This window comes from Sebastes fasciatus, chromosome 24 (assembly GCF_043250625.1).
Source record: "Sebastes fasciatus isolate fSebFas1 chromosome 24, fSebFas1.pri, whole genome shotgun sequence".
In the NCBI taxonomy this organism is placed as follows: Eukaryota; Metazoa; Chordata; class Actinopteri; order Perciformes; family Sebastidae; genus Sebastes; species Sebastes fasciatus.
In genome coordinates, this window is record NC_133818.1 from 16,107,190 (window position 1) to 16,122,937 (window position 15,748).

The window sequence follows — 15,748 nt, forward strand, 5'->3', positions numbered from 1 at the left end:
AAGAGACTGAGAATGTATTGCTGCCGCTGATGATGGCTGATGATGGCTGGAAGCGAGGGAAGGAAGATGTTGGGAGAGGAAGAGGAGAATTAGGATGAGGAGGGAGGATGAGAGAGTGGAGAGGTGGAGAGGAGGAAGGAGGAAAGAGAGGAAGGAGGAGACTATGAAATAGAGGAAAAGGGTGGAGAAGAAGTTGACGAAGTAGTGCAGGAATAAAAGGAAAGGTGTGATGAATGGAGGAAGGGGAAGATGAGAGAAGAGGAAGGGTCGAGAAGGGAGGATTAAGAGCGGGAAAACGAAAAGGAAATCCAAAATCGAACAGAAACTTTCAAAACGTACACGGACCGTACAGTAACCCTCGGTAACTATCGCGGGCGATCTCGATCTCGGTTCTAGTAGGTTCAGTTTTAGGCCTGCGTTAAGGATACAGATATCATTTGAAACGAGAAAAACCTAAGAAATCCATTAGTACCAACCATGTCATGTTAGCTTCGGGAAGGAGGCTAAATAACGCTCCAAAGTTCGGCTAAATTTTGGTGAGGAAAAACTGGCATGGCCATTTTCAAAGGGGTCCCCTTGACCTCTGACCTCCAGATATGTGAATGAAAATGGGTTCTATGGGTACCCACGAGTCTCCCCTTTACAGTCATAAAACAGAATCACAATCAAAGATGTAGAACTACTCTCTGCCACTTTTCCACCACATACAGGGGACCTTAGTTATATAATATGAACCATTACGTTGCAACCTAATGAGGGAGTTCAGGTAGGTGGGTGACCACTCTATAGGCACGTGTTACTGACTTGAACTTATTTACACTATGCGATTTTGGGCTGTCTCAAAAAAAAGGTGAGAGATACATGGTGAATTCCTTGTCAGAAAACCACGAGTGTCTGTGGTGTAGAGACCGCACTGATTCTGTGTGTGTTTATCTTGCAGTTGCCAGCATCACCATCCAGCCCAGAAGTACACGCTGTGCCCAAAGCTTTACTCTCTTTTATGGTGAAATCTTTGCTTGTCAATCAAAACGCTGGACCAAAACATTGTACTGTAAAACTCATCCAAAAGCGACCAAAGACAGCCTGCAGCAAAATTCTGAGAGTGTCAGAAATTTAACCACAATATGACGGTTCTGACAACTCATGTTTACCGACCAACAACCCACAACATTAAAGGATGCACAACACACTGAAGGCTACTGCTGAAATATAGATTCACCTCAAACTCTGACATTGCATATATTTCTTTTCTATTTCCATCTAAGAGCGTACCATCTGCCCTCAGTGTGTGTCTTACCCTCGCCATAAGCTCATCCCATCGTGTGTTGAAAGCGTCCAGTTTTTGCTGTATTAGTTCATCCAGAACGCCTCCGTCCATCAGCGTCTGGGCCAGCTCCCGGATCTGGTTCCTGTTGTCCTCCGGGTGCCGCAAAAGAACCTCTAGACTCTGTAAACACAGAAAAACACAAAGATTAATCACACTTGACCACTTTGAAATTTCTGCTGTTAAAAAAATTACAGCATTAAAGGTATAATACATAACTTTTCCGCATTAAAATGTCTAAAAAACGACTAGACCTATTTGATATATTTTGTTGAGTTGTGTACTTAAATTATCCCAAATGATTCCAACAATTTTCAAACCTGAGAAACCTTTTAATTTTAATCAAAGTAACGATCCGTTTCATTTGGCGTCATATCCTCTTTGTGCATGCGTCAGCGTTGTGGTTGTCTGCCAGACGCTGTCATAAATTTACCTTTTATCCAGTTTAAAGGGACATTTTTACAATAGCGTTTTTAGATCTTTTTAACTATATATTTGAACCGGATGAAGGATTTTAGTGATCGGACGTCCAGATGTTAAGTTATCAGAGGAACAAGCTGAGCAAACGTTAGCGGCAACTCGGCTCGCAGCCCCTCCACAACGTCCTTTGTACGCCAAACAGCGTCAGAGAAACACTGATTTTTAACGTGAAACTGCTTTATTCAGTGTTTTTAATTAAAGTTAAATTAAATGAGTTAATCACCAAATCACCAGGTCCGTTTGTTTTTGGAGATGAGAACTCAAAAACCTCATGGACGATGAACACTGAAGGAATCCCAACCGGAAGAAGCTGACTGCAATGACGTCAATGGAGGTGAAGACAACAACTTCCATGATCCATGATCCCCAACTTCACAATGTCACCAAACTTACTAAATTATTAGGGCTGTCAATCGATTGAAATATTTAATCGCGATTAATCGCATGATTGTCCATAGTTAATCGCAATTTAATCACATTTTTTTATCTGTTCAAAATGTACTTTAAAGGGAGATTTGTCAAGTATTTAATACTCTTATCGACATGGGAGTGGGTAAATATGCTGCTTTATGCAAATATATCAATATATTTATTATTGGAAATCAATTAACAACACAAAACAATGACAGATATTGTCCAGAAACCCTCACAGGTACTGCATTTAGCATAAAACAATATGCTCAAATCATAAAATGGCAAACTGCAGCCCAACAACAGCTGTCTCGTCCTCGTCAAAATTTAGCGCAAGTTTGGAGCGTTATTTAGTCTCCTTCATGACAAGCTAGTACGACATGGTTGGTACCGATGGATTCATCAGGTTTTCTAGTTTCATATGATACCAGTACCTTCACTCTAGCTTTAAAACTGAGTCCGCTACAACCTCTGGACGATGGTGTTCTGTCAGATTTTTAAGAGGTTAATTCCAAATCGCAAGTTAAAACAAATATGTGTTAACGCGTTATTATCAAGTTAACTTTGACAGTCCTAAAAATCACATTTTGTGCATTTAAAGGGATAGTTCAGGGGTTTGGAAGTGGGGTTGTATGACGTACTTATCCATACTAGGTGTATTACTTACGGTGAGGACGGTTGGCGTGCCCCTGCATTGAGAAACAGACTGGAGTACCGACACCGGAGCAAAGCAACTTAGTGCTGTGGACGGCGACGAAGAAAAAACGTATTTTAGCCACCTAAAAGAAAGTTGATATCTGTTTAAGTGTACGATATATTTAGAATATTTTATGACGGTGAATTGAACTGAAAGTGAAACATATCTATACTGTTTTTGTCATCTGAGCCTGCTGGCTATGGAGAGAGCATAGATAAAGTTCACTTTCAGTTCAGTTCCCGGTCGGAAAGGAGAAGGAAAGGGCCGTCTGACGATAAGATAAATCAGGGAAAATATTCTAAATATAACGTACACTCAAACAGATATTGATTTTTTTAGGGGAGAGTTTCTTTTAAGTGTCTAAAATACATTTTTCTGCCGTCCCCGTCCACAGCACTGTGCTGCTTTGCTCCGGTGTCAGTGCTCCTGTCTGTTTCTTGTCATCTACTGTCAGTAATATAGCTGCTATGGATAAATTATGCAGGATAAGAGCATTGGGTGATGATATATAGAGGCTGAAAGAGGTCAATTACCCTTGTTCATCTGACCTTGGCGCTTAACAGCTTTTCACATCTTCTGAAATCCCTAAAAAGGTCTCTCTGGCTGACTCAGTTTTGCATAGTAAAATACAGCTGAGTGGGCAATTATTTGCATTTTTGCTGTTCTGTACGAACTTAAATGAAATAATGCATCCTGGTCTCGGGGCTCTGAGCTTTTTTGCATTGTTTAATCTCACCAAATCCCTGGGTGTAACATCTAAGGCAATCTGCAAAAGCACAGTTTAAGCAAATTAACCAGTTAGGGTTAACACATAAGCCTTTCACTTTGTTTCCTCAGGAAGCTCCAACGTCTCGAAAGCAAGATTCAATCGAAATGCCATTGGATTATATTTTTTTGTACTAGTTTTTTCTGTGCATCTGAATCTATATTTACTTCCTGCAAATGTCACCTCTTCCAGAAGTACCTCACATAAGGTGACCAGGTGTTCCACTTCACGAGGGACTGCACAGCATTTTTATCGCTTGTCGCAAGTCCAACATACTGAGACGATGTCCCACATTTTCATTGGCTCTAGTTATCAAAAGTCCACTACAGTCTACCGCTGCAGGACAGACGCTTTGATCAAATCTGGCTGTTATCCAATTGGCTGTGAAGAAAGCAGGGAAGGCTGTCATCACGGTGTTTGCTGTTAATCAAACTGAGCACACGTGGGTCAAGTGCAGGTTAACATGTCACCGTCTTTGCTACGCTATGCCCAACGGGGGAAAATTGCGAGTCACCCGCAAAGTCACAAGCTGTGCAGATTTAGGCGATAAACTACCATAAAGAAAATCAAGCTACAACAAAGACTGAGACTGATTTCTGCCCATTTGTGATGTCACAAATATACAATATTTAGACCCTTTACGCAGTTTTAAACATAAACATTCTAAATGTGTCCCAGTTTATTTTCTGTTGCAGTGTATGTGAATGTCATCAGCTGACAGGAAGTACACATGGACCCAAGCTGTTGCCTAGCAACGCAATCCTGTTGCAATTCCGTCGAAATACACTAAAACGGAGCGTTTCAGACAGAGTGTAAATGCAGGCATATGCAGGCCGACAGTATGAGGAAAATAAATAGTTTTTTGAACATTACAGCATGTTAACATGTTCTAGTAGAAACACAAAATACAAGTGTGAACCTGAAAATGAGCATAATATGGGACCTTTAAGTTGGACATAACATCAAAATTGTAGACTACCTCTCAGCCTTGGTAACGTGTCCCACATTGTCCCACACAAATGTTGGGATCTGGTCACCTTAACCTCACATCACATCTTTCCTCTTAATGATACCTCTCCCCCACTGACTCCTCGGTCCTTTTCTTTCTCCTTAAAGTGTAACTTCACCTCCAGGTCTGAGCCTAAATCCATCCACTGCATGATCTTAAAAAAATGCTAAAAAAGTGGGCAAGGTGCTGAGAGATGAAACCACGCCCACTTCCATATGACAAAGTACTCTTTCTGGTCAACGTTAAGCAGCTGAGAACTGCTCAGGTTCTTCCCGAACTCCTCGTGGCCTTTCAGATTGGGAAACAATGTGTTGCCTCAAACTGGTCAGCCCCCTTCAAATGCTGTTTTACAATCCAGCTGGGCATACTTGCACCAACCGCAACTATTTCAAGCTGTGCTGGCACGGTGCAAGTGTTTTTCCACAACACAGCAGGTTCCGGTGAAAGCTGTCGATGATGTGTTAGAGGTACGCTGGTCGCAGACCACAGTGAGAGCCGGCTGCCTGCAGCTCTGCAACTAAAAGCTCATTGTGGCTGTTTCTGTTCATCTGCAGGACTTCAAACTGGTCTGCTGACCATCAAATATGTCCTCATCTTATAAAATAAACTAGGGCTATGGAGAAATAATCAGTCAAAATAATTTGATTTTTCTTTCTTTTTTTTTTAAATCATGCAAACTCTAGCTTCAGTGTTGGCGTTTAGGCATTCAAAAACGAAATTTTCACTACGGTCAAAAACCTGTTAACTCTCCCGCTTGCGGATGGTGCATCTCTACATAAAAGGAGATCACCAATCAGCACCAGCCGAGAGGAAAATGTCCCAGATTGGCTACGGTCGGCCCTGCTACCGGAGCACAGCAGTGCTGTGAGCGCAGCAGGAGCACCCTTACCTACGGCTTCATAGAAGGGAAAAAAAACACAAGCTGCCCTCCTCTCCACCTCATTTCCCCTCGTCCCCTTTAAGCCACGTTCACACTACACCACTCTCAAAGTGGTCAGATCTCAGCACTGTTCACACTACGCAGCCTGCTGTCTTGTAATCGGGGAGTCTGTAAGTCATCGTGGTTTTCACACTACATGACTGACCGGAGATAGGAGGTCACACTACTAAGATCTTTCACCGGGAGGAATCCCCGCTGAGTGTCTCAGTGTTGCAAATGCAGCACTAACAGTAAGTTCCTATTGTTACAGGTTAGTGTGAACTAGACATTGGACACACTTCTGGATGACACGTTTCCCTTTTATTCATCTGATATCTTCCTATCCTATTGTTTGCACATACTTTTTTTCTTTAACAGGAAATTGGCGCATCCTTCACATACAAAAACATAGCCGCAAAATTACCCATCAATCCCCTCTTCCTGCACTTATGCTCTGTATTGTGTCTGAGTCTCTGATGCTCGTCTTATTGCATATACAGTATACGTTGTGTTCACTACTCACATCCTGCGCCTCCTGCAGCTCCTCGGCTCCTCCCTGGAGGTTGTCCGTCTCGTCCAGCTTCTGCTCCAGCTGATCCAGGAAGGCGTTCTCCTGCTCCAGGTAGGAGAGCAACTCACACCAACACGCCCACACCTCCTGCAAAAGCACACACACATATACACACAAAATCATCAGGAGGCACAGAGGCAGCAGAGATTGAAAGGATTAGTGAATGGATTCATATAAAAACAGATGACTATTTTGACATTGTGTGAGGGAAGAAAGACATCTCTCCGACATAGACGCAAGACACACAGACTTTAGAGTTGTTTAGCCTCTTTTTATTTTTGTTTTGTGTCTCTTTGTAGTCGTTACGCATCTATCCGTGGTTTTGTGTCTCTTTGTAATTGTTTTGGTCTTCTTGTAGTTATTTTTTGTCTGTGGATATTTTGCATCTCAGTGTTTTTTTTGCATCTCTTTGTGGTTGTTTTGCGTCTCTTTGTAACACAAACACACACGTTTTGTCGGACACTCGCTAAAGTTACGCCGGGCAGACACACAGTCGACAACCTGCTAAACATTTACTGGGAAAGTGGCTGCATGTGTTTGATAATACACGCAGCACCGTGGCTGCTACAGACACTCTCAGTTGTCTGATGTGCTCATACACTGCAGCTGGTGCACCGCTGCATGAGACCATGAGACGCACTAATCTTGTCGGTTAACGGTTTAATAATCGGTTAACGAAGGTCGGTTATCGGTTAAAAACCTTTTTCAAAATTAGCATCCCTAGATGGTAACCAAGCGTCGCTTGTGCTTCCTTGGCATCCAAGCGGAGGCTGACAAACCACCTCTACAGGCGCCGCATATTCAACAGCCCCAGCGGCACCGAGGGGTGAGCAGCCGCCACAAACCCCAGCGCCTGCACTACCATCAACGCTGTCACCGTCGCCCTCTACCGCAGCTTGCAAACTGCCATGTAGCGGCTGCAGCAACGCGTCCACACATTTGCTGAAGGTGCGGGGGGGCCAGAGAATAGTCGGTAGTCCGTTGTACTGTCTATTTGTTGTAATTTCATGTGTTTCGGTGCCACCTCGACATGAAAGAATGCATCCTTAAAGTCGATGGTGGTGAACCAGTCTCCCGGCTGAACCAGTTCCAGTATCTGTTTGATGGTCTGCATACGGAATGTCTTGCGGGCAATACATCGGCTTAGGCCGAGAAGATCCAAAATGGGTCTGAAATCACCGCTTTTCTGATTGGCCGGCTACGTTTATGCAAAATTTCAGTGGGCAAATGCGTGCTCGTGATTGGAGGACAGCATCAACTAGAGATTCCAGTGGAGGGCGAAGCCTGTGTGAGTTAAAACTTTATTTATTGTTCTAATCTCTTGACAGACACTGCGACTGGATTTAACGCTAATTGAGCTTCAGCAAGATGTCACAAACATCTGGAACACTGTAGCCATCCTCAGGAGTCCTGATCTGCATCAGAGATCTCAGGACATTTATTGTCTTGAACAAAACTCCAAACTCTTTTTAAAAACTTTAATAATAATAATAAACATTAGAAAAAATAGAAAAGCCTCTCTCCTCTCAGCCTCGCCAGTTATCCATGTCTGAGATTTCTGCCTCCGAACCACAGAACACACTGTCCACACTTTTCATGGGGGATATTTTCTACTGGAGAATGAATCCCCAACAGTGCCCATCACTTTTTATCACCTCCAGTCTGAACGTTAAACATTAAAACTCGGCTAACCCAGCTTCACCTAAGCTCATCTATAATACACCGTGTGTACACTCACAGCAGCAGCATGCCCTGCAGAGCCGGTACTAATGTATGTGAGCACCACGCACGGCCTTGACACAACATGGAAGGGTGTTTTTACCTCCGGCACACATGCACCCTCCTCCTTTTCCCCCCTCTTAAAAGTTTCAAGTGCATTTTACCTAAGCATGCCGAGGTTATCCAATTAACACTTCCGTATAATCACAGAGACGGCAGATGGAGTTCGTACCTCCAGAGTTTTACATTTCCCATCCAGCCGGCTGCACAGGCGCTGGTAGTTGGCCGTCAACACGTCCAATTCGGACCGCAGGGCGTCATGGGCCGTGGGCGGAGCCTTGGCGATGAAACTGTTGACGCTGTCAGTCAGGAGTTTGACCTTTAGCTCCTTGGAGTGGACCTCTTCCTGGGCCCTCTGATGGAGACAGAGGAAATGGAAACAGTTGAGACACTTTTGGACCTCTGGTTGAGTTGATTTAGTTTGTGTGCATAACAAGCTTCATCATGTCAATAAAACTCCCAAAAGTCATCAAGACAGTGAAAGAAAAGAGAAGAGAGGAAGACAGAAAGAAAGAGAGAGAGAGAGAGGGCTTAATGGATGGAGGGATGAATGCACAAAACAAATGAATCAATGTATCTTCACAGTGTTGACAAAGCCACAGAGTGTAAAGAGACAGAGAGAGACGGAGTGAACAAGTAAGCCAGCGAATCAATGAATGGAGGAGTGCAGCTAATACTTTCCCAAACGAGGGAGGGCGGGAGCAGGAGACGGGGGATGGTGGGGATTAAGAGAATAAGCGATTGAACGGAGTGGAGTTTCCTTTAAACTCGGAGCAGAAAGCAGAGGAGAGGAGGAGGAGGTGAAAGGAGAGGAGGAGGAGGAGGAGGAGGAGGAGGAGGGAGATTAGCAAGAGCAAGCAGAGTGAAATCAATTTTTAATTTTCAACTTGACTCTCAAGTAAACTTTTTCGGGAGGAGGGGTGAATGGAAGGGGACTGCCAGGGCTTCTGGGTGGAACACAAATCCATTTACATCACAAATACATTACATTAAAGTTATGAAAGCTAAAAAAAACACAGTACAGCGATGAATAGGAGATGCAATTTGATGGAAAATTGAGGAAGAGGAGAGGGGGTTTTGAAAGAGAGACACAAAGCTGCAAGCGAGTGTACGGGAAGAAGATAAAGAGAGGGCAAGAAAGAAAGAAAGAGAGCTGCTTTTTAACTTCAACAATGGAAAGCGAGGCAGGCAGACGGGGGCGTTATCGACCCGGAATTAACCAGGATCAGAAGAGAGTGACGGAGAAAAGCAGCTGCGTAAAATCGGTCTGATCTGGGCCTCCACTGTGAATATAGACGAGATCATGATGTCAACCAAATCCAAACGGGGTTCCACATAACTACATATTTAGAACTAAAACGAAGATACACAAGCAGTTTAAATGTGGCTCTGAAGGATCTCAGAGAAAAAAGTCTAAATTACCATTTTGTTCATTTGTAAAGCTGCAGGAAACATTACACAAGTGCCTAGGAAAATGATGATAACACGTTAACGCAAATTAGTTTTGACGCCACTAATTTCTTTAACGCATTAACGCAATTGATATTTCGGAGGTTGTGGTGGGATATTATAGTTGTGTATAGCATATTTGTCCACTCCCATGTTGAGAAGAGTATTAAATACTTGACAAATCTCCCTTTAAGGGACATTTTGAACAGATAAAAAAAATTGTGATTAATTTGCGATTAAACATTTTAATCAATTGACAGCCCTAATTATTAAAGAACAGTTAAAGGTTGAAAAAAATATGGTTTCACTTTTTATAGACACAATTACAGCAAAAAAAGTGTAAGAAATATGTAGAACTGTATCGCAATACAGTCTATCTACATGTAAAGTGATTTTTACCTCAACTTGTTTTTGTGCCTTTTTCATTGAAAATAGTAAATCAGTGCAGATATGAATAATTCACAGTTCTAAAAAATTTATTTAAAAAAACAATGTGATGGTTTACAGCAGGGTTGGAAATTAGCACCAGCCACCAGCTGGTAAAATATGCAAGTGGCTACTAGATTTGCATCACTCACCAGCCCAAAAAAACCCAAAGATAATCTATTGAGTGGATGGTAGATTTTGGGATCCACCAGCCACAGTTGCAGGTGGACAAAAAAGTGAATTTCCAACACTCCAGATAATAAACAAGATACCGTGTGAAAGCACTTCCAACTGGTTTTCTCAGCTTGAGAACTGCTGTCACCTTCATGAGCCATGGCACAAGTAGAAGTTGTGATTTTTATGTTCTATATCTCAAGTATATTGCAAAGAAAGGCTGAAACAACATTTCAATATCAAAGCAAATAAATGTCCGGTTTATGCACACACCTTGAGCTCCTCCACGGCCTTGCGTAGCTCTTCAGGTGTCTTGTACGTGAAGTCTCTCTCCAGGTAGTCCTCCTCGGCCTGGTTGATCCACTCCTGCATCTCCTGCATCTCCTTCCTCAGAGCCATGGTCTTATCAAGGCCACCTTTCAGAGCCGACTTCTTAGCATAGGCCTAGGAAAGGAGGAGAGGAAACCACACTCATCGTTATACAGACACCTGAGAGCAGGAAAACGTCTCCCTCTGGATGAAGTTACACACCTGTTTGCACACGTTCTCCCACTGGCCGTTGAGCTCGTCCAGTTCTTTCTGGATGTGGATGGCCATCGGTGGCTCGGCCTCTTTCTTTAGGTACAGACCCACTTCGTTGATGCCGTTGACGCTGGGTTGGATGGTGTGGATGTCGTTCACCAGAGCCTGGCCAATCAGAACGCATGACGGAGGTTACACATTGGACCATTTTTGGTCTTAATGAGATATCGATGGTTCTATTTCTTTACAAGTAGTCGTGAAAAAGGTGTTCGTCTGCTCATTTTCAATTTCTTCTCAATTTCCTGGAGGGATATTTTATAGACTCCTGGATATTTTATGAACTTTCAGGGTTATTTTATGAATTCTCTGGGGCATTTTTAGAACATTTTACTTGCATCTACTCTTCTACTATTCTCTTGAGGATTGAGAACTGCTGTAGTGATAATGTTTTTTAGGAAAAAAAAGTAAGTTATTAGTTGGTAAGAAGCAATAAGTTTCATATCCATGAACTAGTATGCTACTATTGATGGAGTTCTCTCCTTACTGAACAAAAACGTGTACTTATTTAACTATCCAACTATATTTTAGAATAAAAATAACTGTATTTATTATCTTTATCAACTTTTAAAAGGCAACCAGAATCTACATCAGTCAACAGAGTTAAGATTCTAGTCACTTTCATTGGTACACCGTTTCTTATTCCGACTGCACACTGACAGTCTTTACTAATACGCCTGTAGTGTCAAAGCCAGACACAATCCTCCTGCTGTTGGGGACTGAGGGAACATTTTGCTCACTGGCATCTTTGGTAAACTATTTTCATTATAAAAATAAGGAACATTTCAAACACTTCTGTATTACACTGTACGAACACTTTCCCAAAAAGGCAACAGGTCACTCACAAGAGGTTATAAAACTGAAAAGCATCTATAATGCTATGAAATGGAAAATAAAAAATAAAGGAGTTGGACTCCGGGTTGTTTTTTCCCTCATCCCGGTGATCGGCACATCTGGGTGATGCCGTCTAATGTGCATGTTTGATGTGTTAACTTCAGTCATATGCACAACTTTCTCGCCGTTGCTCTTGCAGCTGCTGTTGCTCTTTTTCTTGTGTAGCATAAAGGGTCTACAACTGCATTTCGTTGTGCAACCCTGTGTTGTAAAATGACAATAAATGGACCTTGAAGTAATGTGAAGATGCACGGTTCCCTCACCGTGCACTGCTCCAACTGTTTCTCCAGAGCTTCAGAGTCTCCCAGTGCCGGCCATTCCTCGTTCAGGAACACATCCACGTCTGCCATCCACTTCTTTAAAGTCTTTACGTCATTCTGGTGGAAGAGACAAGAATGGAAATCAAGATATGTCCACTAGCAGATCAAGTCCTGTATTATTTGATTATTAAACTTAACTCTCAAGCAACATATAGTGATCAGTCTCACCTCAAACTGCAGCAGTTTGGCCATGAGCTCCTGGATTCTCTGGGCGTTGTCCGTCAGCGTGGTGCCGAGTCGTCTCCAACGCGCCATGACGGCGTCCATCTCAATGCGATACCTACAGAAAATTACAGAAGCTTATCGGCTTGTGGCGTGGCGTAGTGTTTAGTGTTTTACTGCAGCGTTTCTTTGGCCAAACTAATGCCGTTTTCATACCCAATAATAAGAAATCACTAAGCTGACCATAGCCCTGAGGCTATAGCAAATGCAGATACATAATAAGATATTTTTTTGTTGTTGTTTACTACAATAGTGCCAAAATAGATTTTGTGTTATTGTGGTTAAATAAATGTAACGTAATATTTGTTAGATTGCTGCTAGACCGCCCTGTTAATACATGTGCAGGCCTCCCTTTGAGTGCGGCAAGCGGGAGAGCAATTAGCACAGTGAAAATGTTGTTTTTGAAAGGCTAAATGCCAACAAATATGGATTGAAGCAGAATATTTCGTGAGTTAAAAAATGTTGGGAATTTGTTCCAATGATTACGTCTATCTTTTTTCAATAAATTTTGACTTTTGGACTTAATTCTACAAATAGTGTGATACTCATAATATCAGTGTAGCCACATCTTTATCTGCAACTGCGCAAAAAATACCGCGTTCAAACAGAATGTGGCCGACTAAGTAGCAAAAACATATATTTTTTTGAATAGTTTTATATACAGGCTTTTGTATAAATTCTAAGTGTGTTATTATGATTTTAGTTATACATGTCTAAATCTAATTTTGACAACCTCAGAGGAGTCAAATCCCGGCGCACCTCCTGCGATCTTTGGCACCCTCCCAAAGGGGGTCCGGACCCCAGGTTGGGTGCCACTGATTCAATGGATTACGTAGCACTCTCGTAACTCGAGATGAACTATGTAGCACTTTCCACCAAAATTCAAAGTCACGAACGCGCTGGAACCGGAATTTATTTTCCATGTCTTACTTTTGGCTGATGTCTGGTGGAGCTTTCTGGAAGACCTGCTCCACAGCTGAGGTCAGGTAGTCCACCTCCCCCTGGTGTTCAGTCAGAGCCACCTGGAGGGCCTGGAGGGGGGAAAGAGAGACATCGTGAGAATAAGGCACAGGCAGGGTGGATACGGGGGGGGGAAGTATAGTATCACAAAGTTTAATGTATTGATTTGTGTACATATATGGTCAGCACAAAATCAATTCATATGTAATCCACGTAATTGTGAACTGGGAAGTATAAAGAGCGGCGAGCGCCCTTTAAAGTGTAGCATGTTAACCACATTCACCCGGCTGCATATTGAGGAGCCCAGCGCGCCACAAATCAATCCTCACGCCGGCATTTTCTTGACACATTTATCAATAAGTAGAAACGCAGCATTAAAATACACATCCACATATGATTTATCGGGTAACCATCCATCACGTGTGCGCTTGTGTCTTTCATGTAAATGCCATGCTTTGGGCAAAAAAAGTCCTTTTAACAGCTTCTGTTACAACACGCAGTATCGAGCCGGGGTGAAACGGGAGATTGAGGGATGACGGGCATGAGAGGTTATGAGGCTGCCACTGTTGACGTTTTGTAATGAAAGCCTTTTCACACTATTTGATTTTGCTCACCCTGCTGTGCAGGATGAATTACAAGTGGAGAGGTGGGGGATTTCCTGGTGAACTTTGCGGTGGAAGATTTTGGGGAAGAAAGCCTCCATTCACACCAAGGTGGCTCAGAGGCTTAGTTTAGCTTAGTTCAAGCACAGCCCATGGACAGGACATCCGTCAGTTACTATGGCTTACCCACAATCCTTCTGCTGCAACACTGAATCCCGGGATAGGGAGGCAGTAGAGACTATTTTTGTTCAAAGTTTTGGCCTTTTCTTTTCTTTCCTCCTCTCTCTCCATGATTTGTATCCATCACATGGACAAACCTCTTTCTTCAACTGACATCCAACTTTTAAGATGAGTCAGCTCCATTATCAGGAGATCCAACAGAAAAGGTCAAGAGGTGATACATCACAATGAAAGATAGCATAATAATCCCGCTGACTCTCTTTGAACCCACGGTCACCTGTTGATGGACAGCCTTCCTCCTATAGACGGTCTTTCTGTGCAACATGCCGTGCAGAAAGCACAAAATTCAAGTCAACTGCATCAACCGCAGAAAAGATGGATTGAAAATATATATAAACAGCGCTAGCAAAGCAGCGGGTGGTCATGGCTCATGCTCCACAGATCGATAAAAATGAACTGTGAGTGAGAACGGGTTGAACAACGGGTTGTGAGCTGTTTGGAGGTATTTCACACTTGTTATGTGGTGCTTAGTTCTACGGCCACTTTCAATATCTGCAAAGCCAATGTTTCGAGGGGTGGCAGTAGCACTGCAACACAACTTTATGAAAGCACCTCCAGAAGCATCATGCCGATCTCATCACGAGGTCTTTGTCAGGTAAGCGAGTTGTTTTAGGAACGTTTTTTGACCACGGTGAAAATGTTGTTTTGAAATACTAAACGCCAACAATTTTTTTCATTAGATATAAACATGTGAATTTTAGAAATTATTATTATTATTTTTTCAATATAATCTAATATTTTTGACTTTTCAACGCTCTGGAATTATATATATATAAACACAATACTTACCGATATTTCCCTAAATGTTGATTAAATATGTATCTGACAAATTGAAATAACAGCTGTAGCCTTTTTACTCATTTTTCACAAGCTTCTTGGTAAAAATACTAACTATTTATAGTCTATAAAGTAAAATTATGAACCTGATATAAATGAAAATTGAACTGGGAGAATGTGAGTTGTTGTTTTGAGGACCTTCTGTGTTTTACATATAGCTATAGAGTGAATATCTTTGGGTTTGGGACGGTTGGGACTGTTAAGACGAAACAAGGCATCTGAAGATGCCATCTTGGGCTTTGAGAAGTTAATTGCAGTCCTCAATCAGTTATCTATGCAGTCCACCCCTACTCACTTCTCACTACATCACTACTGCAAAATCACAAATCAATCATAAGATGTAATAACACCTAAATTACAGGTGCTGATTGAATGCTGCAATCAGGTCTTTAATAACTTCTACCAGAAACTGTAGATGATATTAATAATCATCTGTCGCCTACTTCAACCAATCAGGGCTGTTTTTTAATATCGGCTGGATTTCAGGATTTAAACCTGACAGGAGCGCTCATTATTTTAATGAACAAAGTAACTAGAGTGAGAAGTGATACTGTCACCTGGGTAAAGGAAACGTTTCCGACCACATATTCGTGTACGCGCGCACACGCTGAAGTCTGTCTGAGTGACGAGAGGGGAAAAGAGTTGTGCTGGAAATTAATGACGGCTTATCAGTATGCAGAATGAATTCCTAATTATTATCTACAATCAACTTTAATTAATCTCAGGCTACAAGGCCTGATCTCCTTGCTATGCTACAAGACCATTATCAGGTTTAAAGAGGGAGCGAACACACACACACACACACGCACATACACTTTCCTCTATGGTGTGACCTTGACTTAAGTTAAAGATAGAAATCAACACTTCTAAAACAACAACAAAGTAATAACAAAAAAAGAACAAAAGACCTTGTATTCTTTTGACTGGAAATACGGATTAACATTGACACAATGAAAAATGTGTATGTGTGTGTATGTACTCCGTGTGTGTGTGTGTGTGTGTGTATCTGTAGGTAGATATTGTGATAAACAGAGACACTGATTTGCTCCACTGGGATTTTGCTCAACCGCCTCTCATAATTGCAGAGTT

At 42.2% G+C, this 15,748-nt stretch overlaps 1 protein-coding gene across 5 annotated transcripts in view; it reads right to left on the bottom strand.

The window, feature by feature from the left end:
• dmd (dystrophin) overlaps positions 1-15,748 on the bottom strand; it is a 308,168-nt gene that overhangs the window by 105,253 nt on the left and 187,167 nt on the right. For all 5 annotated transcript variants that reach the window (XM_074626944.1, XM_074626943.1, XM_074626939.1 and 2 more), the window contains exons 26-33: positions 12,951-13,051; positions 11,967-12,078; positions 11,742-11,855; positions 10,537-10,692; positions 10,279-10,449; positions 8,129-8,311; positions 6,130-6,264; positions 1,298-1,447 (exon numbers count right to left, since the gene is read on the bottom strand). In XM_074626944.1, coding sequence (XP_074483045.1) covers positions 1,298-1,447; positions 6,130-6,264; positions 8,129-8,311; positions 10,279-10,449; positions 10,537-10,692; positions 11,742-11,855; positions 11,967-12,078; positions 12,951-13,051 — 1,122 coding nt within the window. The remainder of the gene's footprint in view (positions 1-1,297; positions 1,448-6,129; positions 6,265-8,128; positions 8,312-10,278; positions 10,450-10,536; positions 10,693-11,741; positions 11,856-11,966; positions 12,079-12,950; positions 13,052-15,748) is intronic.